This window comes from Marmota monax, unplaced genomic scaffold, assembly GCF_021218885.2.
Source record: "Marmota monax isolate L192 unplaced genomic scaffold, Marmota_monax_Labrador192_F-V1.1 WCK01_AAM20220418_F8-fsc00145, whole genome shotgun sequence".
Lineage (NCBI taxonomy): Eukaryota > Metazoa > Chordata > Mammalia > Rodentia > Sciuridae > Marmota > Marmota monax.
The window spans coordinates 5174382-5192671 of NW_026695201.1; the positions used below are offsets into that span (position 1 = coordinate 5174382).

At 38.8% G+C, this 18290-nt stretch overlaps 1 protein-coding gene across 2 annotated transcripts in view; it reads left to right on the forward strand.

Moving 5' to 3' along the window:
• Window positions 1-13271, forward strand: part of Atf6 (activating transcription factor 6) — a 238101-nt gene extending 224830 nt beyond the window's left edge. For both annotated transcript variants that reach the window (XM_046428915.2, XM_046428916.2), the window contains one exon: window positions 7780-13271. In XM_046428915.2, the coding sequence (XP_046284871.1) occupies window positions 7780-7988 (209 nt within the window). In that variant the 3' untranslated portion in view covers window positions 7989-13271. The remainder of the gene's footprint in view (window positions 1-7779) is intronic.
• The last annotated feature ends 5019 nt before the right edge of the window (window positions 13272-18290 follow it).

Sequence of the window (18290 nt, forward strand, 5' to 3'; positions counted from 1 at the left end):
TCAGTCGGGGCAGGCAATGGCCAAAGGAGGCGATTTAAAAGGGCCGCTGAACAGGCTTTATTGAGATATCACTCCCGGGTGGAACTCGATCAGACCCACAGAGGGGACAGGAGAAGGGTCGGAGGAGAAACCACGTGGAAGCTCGACTGGACTGGACTTTTATGGGGCTTACAGCAGGAAGGGAAGGGCTTGGGACAGGAAAAGGTGTTTCTAGGGTCCCTTGCCCCCTTGAATTGGTCAGGGGAGTTGGCTGAACTCCAGGATTGGCCAGGGGGGTCCTGTTGATTGACAGGCGTTAGTCAGGAGATCTGGCTGATTGACAGGCGTTTCCGCCAGCATCTGATTGATGTTCTTTTCCGGTGCGGGCTGCTTTGTTCTAAGTTGCCACTAAGTCGCCACCAAGTCGCTGCCGCCCACCTAACAATTCCTCCTAGGGTCTTGTCTTATATGGAATTGAGCTTCAAGAGTGACTATGTCTGAGAAGCCTCAGCAATTTGCAAGGCCCCCTAACCTGTTTTTATGTTGTCTAACAGGCCATCTATTAAAAATAATAATAATAATAATAATAATAATAATAATAATAATGAGTTGTCTTCAGTAGTGCATGCCTGTAAATCCAGTGTTATACAGACTGCTTTCTGATTGTAATGTATAAGAAAATTCAGTGTATTGGGGTTTTTTTTAATCTAAAATTGCAATGCCATAACCAATCTCATTCATTTAAATCTGTTGGCAATTGTTTCTAGCTTTTATGTGAATTTTTCTGAATATACTTGAAACCATGTGACTATTATTCAAAATATTTTTAAGATTCCATAGTATGAAGAAAAAATTATGCCAAGCCAGGTGTGGTAGTGCATGCCTGTAACCCCAGCATCTCAGAAGGCTGAGGCAGGAATGGGTGTCAGGTGGGAGGCCAACCCTCGAAATTTACAAGACCCTGTCTCAAAATAAAAATTAAAAAGGACTAGAGATGTGCTCAGTGATAGAACGATCCTGAGTTCAATCTCCAGTATGGGGGCGGGGGCAGTGTGTCACAGGATTTTTAATGGGCTGAGAGTAATTTGGTCTATCAGGCTTCATTATCCTTCAGAGTTCCACCTTGGTCTAGAATTTCCATTCAGCAATCTTGTAGCTGCTGAGCCTTCCCAACACAGAAATACTTCAGAGAAAGCCATATTTGGTGCTCAGAGAAGAATATATCATTCCCATGCATCAATTTTTAAATGCAATTAAAGAGCCATAATTTTCTATAACCCATATTCATAACTGCAGAGATTTGATTTGGGGTGATTACGGCCTTTGGGTAATTACTCTGCAGGTCCTAGATGTTAAAGTAAAGTGCTTCAGAACATTGGTTCAGCTTTTCAGATTCTGACCTAAAATAGTTTTCTAGTACTTGGTGCCAGTGATTTATTTATTAGATGCAGGAGAGTTATTGTATATTCCCAGCTTTGGTCTATGACTTGAGGCTAAAACTCCACACTGAGTTCTAGGACAGTGAATCTGATCCCAGGTCCAGTTCACTCTCTATTGAGAAAGAGGTTTTATATGTTAGGCTGTAAAAACAGTGACATTATCAGCATGGCTTTTTATGCAATAAGCATCCCAACAATAACTGTCCTAGTGCATGTAAAAGAAATTTGATGACACTAACTTGCTCTACTTTCCAGTAAGCCTAAAAAGAAAGCCAGTGTCCTTCAAGATAATATGTATCTGAACTTACTGTCCCAAGCTTGCTTTCATTTTTCTCTTCACTTGGCTAGGTTTGGGGGAACAGGGGGAAACATTCAGAGACAGGTGTTTTACTGTTTCTCTTTTCTTTAGAGACCATACAGGAATACTGTTGAGCTTTGGTAGTAGGAGAAGGCCAATGTATTTATTTGATGTTGTAGCAATATTTTTTCAATTTTTTAGTTTGTTTTAATTAGTTATGCATGGGAGTAGAATGCATTTATGCACTTTGACATATCACACAAAAATGGGGTATAATTTCTCATTTTTCTGATTGTACATGTTGTGGAATCATATCAGTCATGTGGGCATATATGCACACAAAGTAATAATGTCTGTTTCATTCTGCTGTCCTTCTTATCCCCTCATACCCTTGACTCCCCTCTACCTAATCTAAAGTAACTCTATTATTCCCTAGCGCTCCCCTCCCCATTGTGAATTAGCATCCTCATATCAGAGAAAACATTTGGCCTTTGGTTTTTTGGGATTAGCTTATTTTGCTTAGCATGATATTCTCCACTCCATTTACCAGCAAATGCCATAATTTCATTCTTCTTTAAGGCTGAGTAATATTCCATCATATATATATATATATATATATATATATATATATATACCACATGCACCTCAGATAAAGTAGTAATCTCTAGGAATATGAAGAGCTCAAAAAACTTAACATCAAAAAAAAAAAAAAAAAACAAATAACCCAATCAATAAATGAGCTAAGGAACTGAACAGACATTTCACTGAAGAAGAAATACAATCGATCAACAAATATATTTAAAATTGTTCAACATCTCTAGCAATTAAAGAAATGCAAATTAAAACCACACTGAGATTTCATCTTACTCCAGTCAGAATGACAATTTTCAAGAATGGCAAATATCAAGGCAACAATAAATGTTGGCGAGGAGTGGGGGGAAAGACACACTCATACACTGCTGGTGGGACTGCAAATTAGTGTAACCACTCTGGAAAGCAGTATGGAGATTCCTCAGAAACTTGGAATGGAACCACCATTTGACCCAGCTATCCCCCTCCTCCATTTATACTCAAAGTACTTAAAATCAGCATACTACTGTGACAAAGCCATGTCAATGTTTGTAGCAATATTTTAAATGTTATTCTGTTGCTGCTTTCACAGAACTTAGGTTACCTGTGGAAATGAGGAAACCCCATTTTCTTTTATACTTTCTCATAGTTTCTTAAATCAGTAAGTAAATGTTGATTGACAGTTTTTTAGATATATGGGGTTCATTTTCCTTTGGATAATTTCTATCTAATTTGAGTACAGAAGATGGGATCTAAATGCTTATTTAGACAAGAGTCTTATGTAACAGTGCCTCTCACAGTATCAGTGCTCACATAATTGTTGAATGGATGAATAAATGTCACAAATTGAGTTCAGCTTTTCAGTTAAACGTGCTCTCACAAGGGGCCAGGAGAACAGCTTCGGGCATACATGGCATTTGCTTAGGAGTACTTTGCCCTGCCTGTGTTCTTACATTGTATTTCTGTGTTTCCATCTATAGTGTGACAGTTACTTAATTCACTCCATGTTCCTCCCAGCCGATAAGTGACAGGTCCTAGTTTTATTACCCTTACCCACTTCAATTTCACCCTGCCTCAGCTTTGCCAGGCATTTCTTAAGGGAGCCAAACCTTTTTCTCTAACTATTTTAGTACTGTTCAGGGAAATAGAATATTTATATATTGGCTATAAGGGAAAATGTCAATATTGGAGTTCTCATAGAAGATTCCTTAGAAATGGGACTCAAATTGGCCTTGAAGGATTAACAGAATGGGGCTAGATAGAGAGTTTGAGTAGAAAAGAGTTTTTTCCCCTCCCCAGTCAGAGGAAAAAAAATAGTAGTGATGCATGGCATGTTGGAATGTCAAAACCAGGACTTGTATTGGAAATTGAAGAGAAGATTGGCATAGTAGAGTTTCGCTTATGGAAATTATGGAAATGTGACATTTTTACCACTTCCTTGTTCATTTGTATTCCTACCCCCCAACCACATACCCACCCGTCCCCTTTTTTCCATTTGTTTCTTTAGTGGGTACAAGTTATCTCTTGTGGTCCATGAATGGGTGAATATCTATCCATCTTTATGCCCACCCCACCGCCAGCACATGTATCCTATATTTCAGTAGATTTAGGTGCAGAAGTCAAGATCATGGTGTGTCACCAGCCTTGCTTGCACAGAGCAAACTACCTTGTTAGAGTTGGTGTTTGATTCTAATGAGAAATCTGTTTTTATTACATATGCTTCTTTGCTAAGTACTGGTGAAGCTTGTCCACTTTTTAAAAATTAAGCTTTCTGTAAATTTTTGAATATTTAGTTCTGCCTTTGGTCAAGGTTCTGGCTTTTGTGTTAGTCATCTCCCAGCTAACAGCCTCTTGGCAGGCTGTGCTTGATTCAGTTCTTGTGTGTTTACAGGCAGTTCGAAATTCCACCTCACCCAGAATTTTTCCAACCTCAATGTCCAGACACTTTTTCTGGCTTCCCCTATCCTTCTGAAAATTCAGAATCACATTTAAGTGCTCATGTTTGAAGCTGTTAATTTCTTCTTTTTATTTGCCTGATTAATTTTGAATTTGAAGTACTCATACTTAACACATTTAAACATTTACACATTTCCCTTTACTAGACCCCTGCACATTAACAGTGAAGACCTGGTCTTAAAATGGTCATCATTACTCTAGGTACATGTATGATTTCACAAATTGTGTGACTCTACATCATGCACAACAGAGAAATGAAAACTTGTGCTCTATTTATGTACAATGAATTGAAATGCACTCTGCTGTCATGTATAACTAATTAGAACAAATAAAAAATAAAAATGTGTGATCCATTCTCATTCCCTCACACCTCTGCCTGGGATTCCCTTCAAGGCCTCCTTTTCCCATCTAAGTCACCAGTTTTCTGGCTCTATCTCCCCATTTAGAACCTGTTCTCGTATTTTTTATTCACACAGGGCCAAATTGTAGGTTGCAGTTGAGATTGTTATCCTTTCCAATGGTGGAAATAAAAATCATAACCTTAAATTGAGGGTTAATGGAGGCCTTGTGTGCCCCTAATGTGAGTTTAGGAAACTCTGTCCTGCTCCTGGATGTATATAGTGTGACACTATACAAATGTCATACAGTCCAGGGAGGGACTTACAAAGATCATGAGTTATCATGTGCCATTTCCCACTCTGACCTCCTTTAATTAATATACTTCAAACCTCATCAGTAATTATGAGACTGCTTCATTAATTATCCACGGGGTTCCACAGGGGTTCGTATGAAATCCCCAGAGGTCTCACAGAGTGGACCAGTGTTGTTATCATCACTTCAACTGATATTTAGAGGTATTAGAATTTCAGGGCTTTAATGGCACATCACTCCAAACATGAGAGTATCCAGCTTGTCTTTCAGAGGGGCTTCCTGAATCCAGCCTCAGACATTTACATACTACCTGGAAAAGTCATCTTCTAGCAATGCTGATAGTTTCCTTGGCCCAGAAGAAGGCAGTGAAGACCAGAACCCATTTTAAAACCACCCTGACCTAACCAACCTTGAGTTTCCATCTGGTTGGGCTTAAGATGACAATGCCATTTCGACACGACTAGGAACTCCAAGGTTTTGGAATGATATTGGGACTTTAGTTTTCCCTTAAAGCATTCGAACTTTTATTTCCAGGGTTTCCACCTCTTCTTGATATTTAAAGTATTAAAGAACTCCAGTTATCGGTTTAAATCATAGCAGACACATAGGCTCTAATGACTTCTGCAGGTGGTTTGGGCTGTATTAGAGAACCTAGTCTTGATCTTAAACTGTCATCTGGATTCTGAGTTAATTCTGGAAAGCAGTAAAAATTAGTAATGTGTATTGCATGTCTCTGATGCATATGTTTTCCATTATTTGGTCTTCTATGCCACAGCGCCTGCATACTACACAAATGTGTACACACACACGCACACACACACACACAAGATTTCTGTTCCAAAAGGAAATGACTGGTGTTGTGCCTTGAAATTTGAACTTGATCACATGTTCTGAATGAAATAACTCCAAATACATTTGCAGAATATCTTTCTTCCATCTCCTACTTTTTGGAAAATACTTCAATGAGAAACATTGACTAACTTATAGCCATTAAAATTTAATTCTTTAAAGATAAGAAAATGATTTGATAGTCATTGCAAAGAGGCAGGACTTGTAAAATTAGACTTAAACTTCCTAACAATAGTCTTAAAAATAGGCAGTGTTTGTTCATATACAGCAGCAACAAGTTTTTTTTTTTTTTTTAAATCTCTGGTAAGTAATTAACCTCAACTGTAATAGAAGAGATTTATATGACTTGTAATGGGAAATTTATCATTGTGGGAGACTATTTTAAACAATGGAACAATGAAACCAGCCAATAGAAGTGGAGGAATGATATTTTCTGTTGGATTTAAAGTAGACCATATCATCTATTCAAAACACTTAATATTGATAGATCATTAGATTTGTCTAGTAATTTTTAACTTCTGGGGGGTCACAAAGCTCATTGGGAATCTGATGGACCCTATTTCAATACACACACAAATTTCATACAATTTCATGGAATTTAGAGACCCTAAATTCTGTAAATTAGACCCCAATTTATGGCACTCCAGAATAGATGGTCTCCAGAAGTCTTTGCTAGCTTCCTAAGTGATAAGCTGTATGATTCAATTTTCTCAAACATAACAAGGAATCTGAAGATCAGATGTCAAACTTTGGAGTTTCTTTCTCTAGATTTATAATACTTGACATGTATGGTGTCAAAGTAAAAATAAAGCATAATGGAATAGAAAGAAATTCTACTTTTGTATATTCAATTATTGTAGAGAAGCCAAATGTTTAAATTTTAAAAATCAGTGGTTGATTTTGTATCATCTTTATAGAAAGACAGTATAGGACAAGGCCACCTGCACACCCAACTCCAAATTCACAGAAGAAAATGCAAAATCAGACACCACGTTGACTACCCAATATTAATCCAAGTTCACACTGCTTCTAACCATAATGCTGTGGTTATTCAGCTGGGCTTGAAAAATGTTTTGTCTATAATTCTCTCATCAGTTTTATGCACAATTTTAGTTGACTACAAATTGGAAAATGATCACCCAGGATTACGAATCAGAGAGTAATTTGACCCTCTCCCTAAAATGAAGAACTTTCATCCTCTTAGGAATTAAGAAGGGAATATAGTTTGTATCTGTGTATTTTGAACTCATGTTAATGAGCTAACCTTATGTATGATAAGCATGACTCTACCTGGGTTTCCTGTTCCCTTCTGCAAATACCCTCTAGTGTCCCTGCAAGCCTTAGAACACTTCCTTTAATCTCATATTGTAACTGTATTGATTCTTTGTACCTGAAATCAGAAACTGTGGGAATAAAAATTACCTTGATATGGAAGGGATATGATAATGATCTCTGAGCAAGAGTATAATTGTCAAATATCCTTGAGTTCTTGTTAGTTTTCACTGTACTTTATTCTTCTAATGCAACCCTTAAATTCACAGTTGGGAGTATCTTAATGAAATTAGATTGATGAATAGGAGCCAAGCAGTCTAGGCCAAAGGTCTCCTTACATTCACGTCATTGGTTCTTTGGATAGTTAGTTGTTCCTTCCCATTGTTGAAGGGAAGGAGAAGGGCTTAAATAACCTTTCTGCTCCTTATTAAAATCCCTTTCTGTTCTAATTGTTCTAGTTATGATAATTTACTGCATGGAAAGCATACAAGACATACAATGTCTACGGATAGATATTCTGTGGTATTATCTCTGACAGTGGGTCCAGCCCTTATGAGCTAATAAATGTTGTTTGGGAACTAAAATTGAGGAGAAGACAGGCCCTCTTGGCACTGAGCCCTGCTGTAGCTCTGCTACTGGTGAAGTTCCTTTGCATCCTTGAAAATGTATCAGCAGTTCATACCCTTAAAGCACATTCATGTCCTTCTGGGATTAAAGCTCCTAGCAGAGATGCACATTTACACCTGTGTATATTCCTTTCTACAGAAAACGTGATCAATGGGCAGGATTACGAAGTGATGATGCAAATTGACTGTCAGGTGATGGACACCAGGATCCTCCACATCAAAAGCTCCTCCGTCCCTCCTTACCTCCGAGATCAGCAGAGGAATCAAACCAACACTTACTTTGGTTCCCCTCCAGCAGCCACCAAGGCGACCCATGTTGTCAGCACCATCCCTGAATCATTACAGTAGTACCCTGCAGCTACATTGGAAGACTTAAGAATGAGACCCTGCCAAACTGAAGAGTGGTGAGAGAAATGGTGTTCTCTGCCTCCTTTGTGGCAAGCAGACAACTGTCTCATGCTGTAGCTCAAGGATGGGGAGAGACTGAAAAAGAAACTGCTGTTTTCCACCATCCACCCATCTATTTGCAAAGCACTGGAAATTATATGCAAGGGAACATTTCTTTAGTGGCAAATGTGGCCTGCATCCTCCAGTGTTACCTTGTGTGGATTTTTTTCCCCATACTTTTCTTAAATGCTTTCCCTGCTGTATTTGTTTTATATTTAGTCATCTTCTTTCAAGTAAGATCCAGTTCCCCTTTCTGCCATTTCACTTATTGATACAGTAAAGTGATTTTTCTTTAAAGCTGTAGCACATGGTTGTTCAGATGGTTCCCACTTACCGAGTTTCTCATTCCTTTAATGCACACCCATTCTGGAAATTGTGCAAATTTCAAAACCAGAACAGCCAATAATATACTTCACAAAGAGTCAAAACAATTTGGAGCTTTGGCTAAAAAGTGAATATACCCATTTAGTAAAGTTTATTTTTACTTAGCATTCATGGTTCACACCTGAATTGGTGGCTGTGTTGGGGGTCAGAGGTAAACTACGTATTTGAGAGAATGGAAGGGAGTTTAATTAATTGATACATGTGTTAAAACATTGAAAATTTGATGTGATTGCAGTTTAAGATTAAAGCCATAGCTACTTTTTATTTTTAGGATTCAAGGTCCCCAAGTGATAGCATGCAGATTTATGTGTTGTTTTTTTTCCTTTGTGGTACTGGGGATTGAACCCAGAACCTTGTGCATGCAAGACAAGCACTCTACCAACTGAGCTATATCCCCAGCCCCAGATTTATGTCTTCTTAACTAACCTGTGCAATCCTCAAGGACTACAGGGCAGTTCCTTATATTTCATGGTGAATCTCCACCCACTACACACATACTACTCTCTATGTAATACCAAGTTGAGTTAAGGAACATGGAGGTGACGTAAGCAAGACAAGAGCTTTTGAGAACTGACAAGTATTATTTAATACAATGCAGACAAGCAAGCTTGTATTCCTGCTGGATGCAACCCATAATATGGCAATAATCTTCAGTTTCTCCAGTGAACAGTGAAGAAATTAACTCTTTTGTTGTCCCATGGCTTTTAAAAAAAATATATTCTTATATTTTACTGTACTTTGACTACTTTTTTTTTCATTTGGTGAATTTTCAAAAATGGATCTCAGGTAGTGATCTCCACTCAGATGTTCTGCCTTCAGTTTTCTAATGGAACTCTTTCTCCCTCTCCTTCCTGAAACTTTTCAACTTCTTGATAAAACTCATTCTACAAACACTGCTTCTCACCTCCACAAATTTGCCTTTGTGAGATTCCTTTCTTTCCATTCCACACTGTATCAACTATTCCTCTTCCTCCCTGCAAGAGAAGAAAAATTTTATCAATCCCTCAAGGATTACATGTAGTCAGTTCATTTTCTGCCTTCAAACCTATTAGACTTGCAGTAATAAACAATTTTAAAGAATCACCGGTACTTCTAACTCTCTAGATAGTGATCTCTCAGGCTACTAGATGCTTTCTAAGGAAATCAGTTTCATTTTGTAGGGATGGAGGCCTCTATTGCTCTTTTACCTGAGAATCTGGAGATGGAGGAGTATTAGCTACCTCTCATCTTTTTCCACATTTAAAACTATTTTAAGTCAATGGAGCACTCTCTGATTTGGCTTCTGTGTGATTTGCCAGACAAGAACCATTTCTCTGGAGACTTTTCTTCTAATGGGTACCAAGGAATATAAAATGAATGTCTAGAAGACCTCTAGGTTACTAGGCAAGTAACCTATGGGGTATCCTCCAGCCCCACTCCTTTCCATTCTGCGATGTGAATTAGCCCAATAAGGGACTGTGACTGTGGCTAGTAGGCAGTGGCAGCATACACTTCACAAAGAATCAAAACAGTTTGGATCTTTGGGTAAAAAGGAAATATCCCCAGTTGGTAAAGTTTATTTGTACTTAGCATTTGTGGTTTATACCTGAATGGGTGGCCTTCCCTTTTTACTTTATTCCCAAGCTGCTGATCTGCTGGAACTGTCATTTCCAGCAGATTCAGTGCATCTGAAATGATTGTAGGTGGAGCCTCTCTCCTCTTCCTGGCACCAAATCACACAAAAAGAAACCATCACATGATCTTCTTGTGTTTAGCACTTCATTTTCACTTCATTTCTTTCCAGCTTTTCTTATGTTCATTCTATCAACTCATCAGACTGAAGACTTCAATATGTCATGAACACCAAGATTAATTCCTCTCTTCTGGGTGACAATGTGGATGGTGGTTAGGAGAGAGTCACAGTCAAAGAGCAGACTGATGTTAGGAGGGCCAGAAGCTCCAGTCACAGAGCGGGGCACCTGAGAAGTGATTCTGAAAAGCAGTCTGGGAGTCTTGCCTCCTCTTTTCAGTCTCTGTCCCTATAGCTTCTTGTCATCAGCTGTTCTTGAATTGATCTTTTGAGAATGAGGGAACAGAATCCTCCTCATGGTAGAGTTTCAGAAAACAAGTAAAAGGTTACTGACAAGCACAAAGAAATATTCTACTTTTTAAAGTACTGAAAGAACTATTATAAAACCCTAGGCACAGTAGCAGTTTTCATTTTAATGTTTGTGTGCTAGCACTAGGCTTTTTAGGAAATAGAAAGTTGCTATGCCAAGTTAATAAATTGAGCAGATATTTGGGCTAAGTATTTTGGTGGGGTTGCCTGTTGGGGGTTGTGTACCCAGGAAGTGTGAGAGAGATACGTATCTATCTATCTATATTATCTTTTTTTATTATTATTTATTAAAGTCTGAAGTGAGGCTTTTCAAGCTGTGAGAAAATTAGACAAATTCATGGAGGAAGAAAGTCCATCTATTATTAAGGTGGTTTTGAGCTCTTGGGACAATAATACTATAATGTGGGGAAGTGACAATGGAGACTAATAGGGGCAGTCTTTCCATATGTTGCAAGTCCTGAATTTTTAGGCTTAATGGAAGTGAGTGAGTGTTTCCTCATGCAACTACTGAAGGTGTTTGGAGCGCCTTCTCTGTACACCAATAGCACAGGAACAACTTCACTAGACTGTGAGGGTAAACCAACGCTCAAGGTAGGGGTTAATGTGACAGGATGGATCATTCTCAAGGCAAATCTATCATTTGCCATGCTTGTAGTACAGCAACTTTACATCAGATTAATAGGTGGAATTTATGTTTTCAGAAATAAAAAGTCCCCCATGATTATAAAAGCTCAGAGCATCTTCTGATTTTTTTTTATGACTTCAAGTTTTAGCACAAAATTGGCACCTCTGTGCCTTTTCTTGTTAGCCAGAAGTAGATAGAAGGTATTTGAAAGCAAGGAGATTATATGAGTCATTCTTAAGTGTTCCCAATAAACATTCCTTAGAAAGAGAGAAGGAACTTGGAATTCAAACTGATTTTCCTATCATGTTTAAAGAGATACTACCCTGACTAATTTTTGTTGGCCCGAATCTTCCTCCCCAGTAGTCACAGCAGCAGGTGCTAGTTAGACACCATTGCTGTGGCATTTAGTGTTTAAAACTGGAGAACTCTCAAGCTCTCCCAGTGTTCAGACTATTATTTGATTCTTGCTATTTAACTAAGCTCAGGTTGTGAAACTTGACAGAAATGTACCACAGGAAAAAATTTGTCCTTGTATTCAACTTATGCATTGAAGAGTTTCAAAGCAACTTCCACTTTGAATAACATATTAGAAGCAGCCACTTTTACTTTCATAACCTGAAGAGCCAGTCTGATCTGATAGCCTCTTTCAGTCTGACCGCCTGGAAATTTCCACCCATGAAAGTCTTCTTTCCACTGCATACCAACAGGCTGACTCAGCTTCCCTCAACAAACCCATAGGAGCTGAACTTCAAATGAGCCCATTGTCATGCTATTTATTGGCTGTGTCATAGGAATTAACCTCTCAAATAAGATTGTTTCTTGCCAGAATGCATAGAAGCTTATCACAACCTACAGCCTCCATACTCCTTACCAGAATGTTATTTTCATTAGTCTTAGGCATTTTAATGTACATAATTTAAGATCTTTGCTGCTAATATGAATACCCAATTATAAGTTGTACCATAAAAGCAAGAAAGCCTAAAAGAAAGAGAATGAAATATTAGAATTCATTCCTATCCTAATAACATTTGGAAGGGGAAATTCCTGTCTTCCCTATCCCCACCCCCTTGCAGGGATTGTGGTTGATTTTCAAGGAAGCAGAATATTGGACTGTCCAAAAAAGATGTTGCCAGAGTCCAAAAGGACCTATGCCCATAAAAGAAATGGAGTTTTCTCCTGAAGGAAAAAAAATCAGAGCATATTCTGTTAACTTATATTTTTAATAACTAAGCTTATGGCAGAGTTTATTTTGGATAAGACTAGAACTTGGGGCAGTTGTAATATCTGTGTTATCTGTTAGGTGCAAAAGAATTTATGAAAAAGAATAATAAAAGTATGTGATTAGAAAGTTTAATTTTACATATGAATCATGTCATGGCTAGCCAGTGTCACATAATGAACATCATTCTTAACTAACATTAAGCATTAAGGATTTAGCACATTAAAAGACTTTAAATTATATTAAGCTTGAGAACTGAGCAAATAAATCAAGTTTATCATTTGTCAAGATCAACAAACACCACACTGTTATGCTGTTTGCCTTCAATGAAGTTGGTGACCATTAGTTGAATAAATCAGGAGGCTTAGCATATCCTTTGGTGTGCTAATCTCAGATAGGAATTAAAAGGTTGACTTTCACAGCAAATGTTTATTGGTTGAACTGTTTTAATTCATACTCAGACATAATTCCTGGTCCAGTCATCAGGATAGAGGAGATGCTGGGAAAACAACTAGCTTTAGATGAAAACAACTAGCCTGAGAGATACCAGTTTATTTCCCTCATCATGTTGACAATTATATTTGGGCTAAGACCAGTAATGCTGCATCTATGGACTCATTAGAACCAGAGGAGAGCGTTAGAAATCCTATTTCACCACGGTTTTCTTCCTAAGGCTATATTGTGCTAATGTAAGGATGGGTTGAAAATGGAAAGATAAACCAATATCTCCCTTAATAATTATGTTGTTTTACAAATACACAAAGAAATGACAGCAGACTATTTCATACTTTTAAGCAAGTCTTTATAATGTGAAACCTGTTCTTTCTCTAAAGTTCAAATAAAGAATTTTTAAACTTGCTTTGTTTTGTTCTGTATGTAGAAAGAAAAAAAAAATCTTTGAAGTCAAGTAGTTAGGAAGCCTAAAAAGGTTTTGTGGCTTGTGTTACTTTTTAGATGAAACTGTTAAGATTCTTTTCCACTCTTCTCCCATGCCTGGTTAAGTAAAAATTTCCGTTTTTGTGTCCAGATATTTGAACTTCGGTCTCATCGAGGAAAAAAAGAAAAATGCCTAAAACCCATTCTTTATCCTTCTGTGTCATCAGGAAATTGTGTTATTCAATTATATTCAGTCTTCACCAAAAGCCTCTTCCCAGCTTGGAATGGCAGATGCCACCATACACGAAGCTAGTCACTGCAGATAACACCAGCTGATCTATCTAGGAATAATGAATGCAGGCATTTATTGAGCACCCAGTGCATGCTGCATATATGGCTTATGTTCATTAACTATTATCTTATTTCAATCATGTCTATAACCTATTTCTTGAGATAGTTATAGAATTAGTTAATGGAACCAATATTTAGACCATGGCAATTTAGCTCCAACACATAGATTATTAATTACTATATTGTTCCACCTCCTGAGATTAGATCTGGCGTAGGTTCTAGCCCTAAACAAGTTCACAGATTATGGAGTCCAATACAAAAAATGTAAAAATATGATAATATCAATGTTCTCTTAGAGGCTGTGTTAGTTTACTGTTGCTGTGACAAAATACCTGAGATAAACAACTTATAAAGAGGAAAGGTTTATTTTGGCTCACAGTTTCAGAGGTTTCAGTTCATGATTGCCTTTGGGCCTGTGGTGAGGCAGCACATCATGGCAGGAACATATGGCCAAGGAGCTGTTCACTTCATTGCAGCCAGAAAGCAAAGAGACAGGAAGGGACCAGAGTCCCAATATCTTCTTCAAGTGTACACCCCCAAAACCTAACTTCCTTTCATAAGACCCCAACTCCTAAGGTTTCATCACCTCCTAATAGTACCAAAGGCCAGGAACCAAGCCTTCAATGCATGCACTTTTAGGGGACATTCCAGATCCAAACTGTATCAGAGGCAAAATTGCTTTTGTTTCAAAAGACACCTTAATAGACTTATTTAGAAAGTGAGAGCCCCCTCCCATCTAGGGGACTGACCTCAAATCACCTCTTCTGCAGAAGTTAGCAGAGATTACAGGGCAGAGGGTTGACTAGCAGAAAAGAGAAATTGGAACCAAAGAACAAGGCTGGGATCTAAGAGCCTCCAGAGTGTCATGAGAAGACTCCATAGCAAGAGGGCAAATGATTTATACAACTAGCAGTGGTAAACTGTAAATCTTCATGGTTCTGATTCTTCAGTAAAAGCTAAAATACAGTATTGTATCCACGTTATTTGAGGAGTGGAGGACAGGGCTCAGGTTCAACATGGTATAACTAATAAAGAAGAAAGCATGCAGACAGTCCAATTAGACAAGCCATTCACTGAAGAGTCAGTGGAAGCAACAGGTAAATAAGGGAAATTGAACTCCCTCCACCCAACTACCCACCATCACCACCAAATCCTTATGGGATTGTCCCCTGGGACTTCTCATGGATCTCAAAGTGTAATCACAAATGACATTTGGTTACACAATACATGGTATCATAAACAGAGGGCTCTTCTAGGATATACCCTGCAGTTTTCCTGTTTCTCTTTGGGTACACATATTCAGATCACTTCCAATGTTTTGCTTACCACAGGAATCTATAGCATGTTTCATGCCATCACATTCATTTGGTGTGATCTGAGCAAATGCCCGTAGAGAATCCTTCTCTTAGTTCCATTAATGGTAATGGCTGATGTTTATTGAAGACAACCTTTTTAAAAAAAAAATGGTATTTTTTTTAAAGAGAGAGAGAGAATTTTAATATTTATTTTTTAGTTTTCGGCGGACACAACATCCTTGTTTGTATGTGGTGCTGAGGATCGAACCCAGGCCGCACGCATGCCAGGCAAGCACGCTACCACTTGAGCCACATCCCCAGCCCCTAAGACAACCTTCTGACAGACATTGTGCCTTCCCAAACATTAGCATAAGCTTTACAGAATCCTTAATCATAGACAAAGATATCATTATGTACCCAGCCAGAGAAGAAATAGGCACAAAAGATCAAGTAACTCACTCAAGATCTTACAACTAGAAGAGCTGGTACTAGTCTATCATGATTTTAAAGTCACATTCTATTTACACTACATTACCATTTGTCCTTCAAAGGCATAAAGGACAACAGGAGACCAAGAAGAAAGGAAGATACCAAGTCACACAACATGGACAAACACAGTGCTGAGGATGTTCTGGAAAGAGAAATTAAGCTAAGAGGCAAGGTCCAAAATAGCCAGAGAGTTTACTATGAACTCTTCATTCTCTCTTAAGGTTCAATGCCACCTGCTTGCTGTATTTCTTCTGGACCTCAGCCTTTGTGGTCCCCATGTTGGATGAGTTACCTGGTGGTGCAGGGGCAAGATGGGTCCTTCCATAATTGAAGGCCCCAGTCTCTGCCAACAGCCCCATGCTGCTCACGTTCAGCAGTCCAAATGTGACATGTGAGCCCATCCCAGGATGCACCCACACCTATCTTCACAAGTTCTGTCTTTAGAGAGTTTTCCCTGAAGAATTAACTGCTAAGGAGGGAGCTGGATTATAAGATGATGAAAGATGCTTATGTAAGAGATCACTAATCTTCAGATCCAAAATTGAAATGCATTGGTCTGGAAATCAAGGACATACCTTTAACATGAACACAACATACCATATTAATAAATAGATTATCTTGTAAGAGTGACTATTTGCAGCATTATCACTCCATGCTCATTTCATTTGTTTACAGGCATGTCTCATTTTTCTGTGAAAAGTCAGCTGATACAAAGGAAGAACTGAGACCTCAGTTGGTATCTCAGATTCTCATTCCCCAAGTGTCCTGTTCAACTTCCAGAGCCTCCAGGGTCATCCTCATTATCTGATGTTTTAGTCAACATTTTGTTACTGTGATCAAAACACATAAAAAGAACAACACAGAAGAGGAAAATTTTTATTTCAACTCATGGTTTCAGAGGTTCAGTCCATGGTTGGCCAACTCCATTGTTCTGAGCCTGAGGTGAGGCAGAACTTCATGGTGGAGGGCATGGCTACTCAGGTCATGGCAGCCCAGAAGCAAGGACAGTAATTAAGGAGCCAACGACAAAATATAATCCCCAAAGGCACGCTCCTCAGTGACCTACTTACTTTAGCCACACCCTACCTCCCTACAGTTACTACCCAGTAGTCCATTCAAATTATCAATTCTTTATGGATTAATGCACAAATTAGGTTAACAGCTCAGATAGTCTAATCAGTTCACCTGTGAGCATTCTTGCATGGTCTAACACATAGCTTTTGGGGGGACTTCTCATATCCAACCAAGTGGATCCTGGACTCTTGGGATGCATTTCTTAACAGATTATGGGTTACAAGAATTGACCCTGAAATTTAAACCTTTACTCTATGTGAAGAGCAGGCTGTGCCCTCCTGAGTTACTCCATGATGTGTAGAACAGCAGTTTTCAAGTTGTGCCTAAACCTACGTGAGTTCATTTTGAGAATAAGGTAGAATGACTGCACACCTTACTTATACAGGTAAACCATCACCATCTGCCCTACACAACCATAAGGCACAAATTGATAACTTGTACATGCCAACTTATCAAAATAAATCAAGGAGTACCTGGACATGTGCATCTTCCAAATCCTACCAGGAACATCAGAACTTATCAACCACACCAGATGCAACCCCCTCAAAGGAGGAGCCCCCCCAAGACTGGACACAATTCCACTCTGACCACATCACCTAGTCATTCTCATCATGAGCCTTGTCCAGGATATTCCTCCAATATCCTGTTCCTGTAAGGCTTCAACAGTATGGTTTTTCCTGCCAGTGATGATAGTGCTCAGCCCACTCCAAGCTGACATCTCAAACTGAAACTCCGTGCTAACACCTGGCGCTGACACTCTGAATCTGAAACTGTCTTCTGACCAAACCCTCTGCTTTGACCACTCTGTGGAACTGGTTAGTTAAAATCCTTATCAGGCTGGGCTTGGTGGCACACATCTGTAATCCCAATAGCTTGAGAGGCTGAGGCAGGAGGATCGCAAGTTCAAAGCAGCTTCAGCAATTTAGCAAGGCCCTAAGCAATTCAGCGAGACCCTATCTCTAAAGAAAACATTTTTAAAAGGCCAAGGATATGGTTCAGTGGTTAAGTGCCCCTGGGTTGGATCCCCAGTACAAAAAAAAAAAAAAATCCTTATCTGACCACCTACCATGACTCTTTGACTCTGTGCTTATGCCTCTCTCTGCCTGTGCTCTTGGTTCAGCGTCCTGTAACCTTATGGCAATATTAACCCTTTCTTAGCCCTTCTGTTATATATGTATATTTAAGTGACTCCATTTTGAGAACAAGTGCCAAGGTAGAATGACTCCACACCTTGCTTATACAGGTAAACCATCACCATCTGCCCTGCAGGTATATCATTATGTGAATTCTAACGTGTGTTATGAGTGTTATAGATATTAGAAATTAAGATTGGAATAAAAGATTTTTGTATTTCCTTGGTTTATGACTATCAGGTAAGTATTTGGAGAATTACCACCGAGGAAAGTGTAACCTGTGAATTTACTGCTATTCAATAAATTCTGTCACTGGAAAGATGGCAAACATGTTTGTTCTGTCTTGATGGCATAGCTTGCTCACAGCACACAGACTCTTTAAGTGTTGTACTAAAGCCAGACATCTACCACTGAGCTGTGGGGAAACTACAGATAAACTAAACAATGCTCTTGTCCTCCAAGACATTTGAATAATGTCTTTTCCCTGGGTCTATGTGGTTACCCTCTGTCTCCACAGAAGAGTAAAGATAAATTCCAGAAAAGGATAAGATTTCTGGTTAAGCCTGACACAATAAAGCTCAGTTAGACACAAGCTACTCTCAGGGGAGCTTTGGGACTAGAGGTTCATTAGCCAGTGTCTTTATCATGGCCACAGAGCT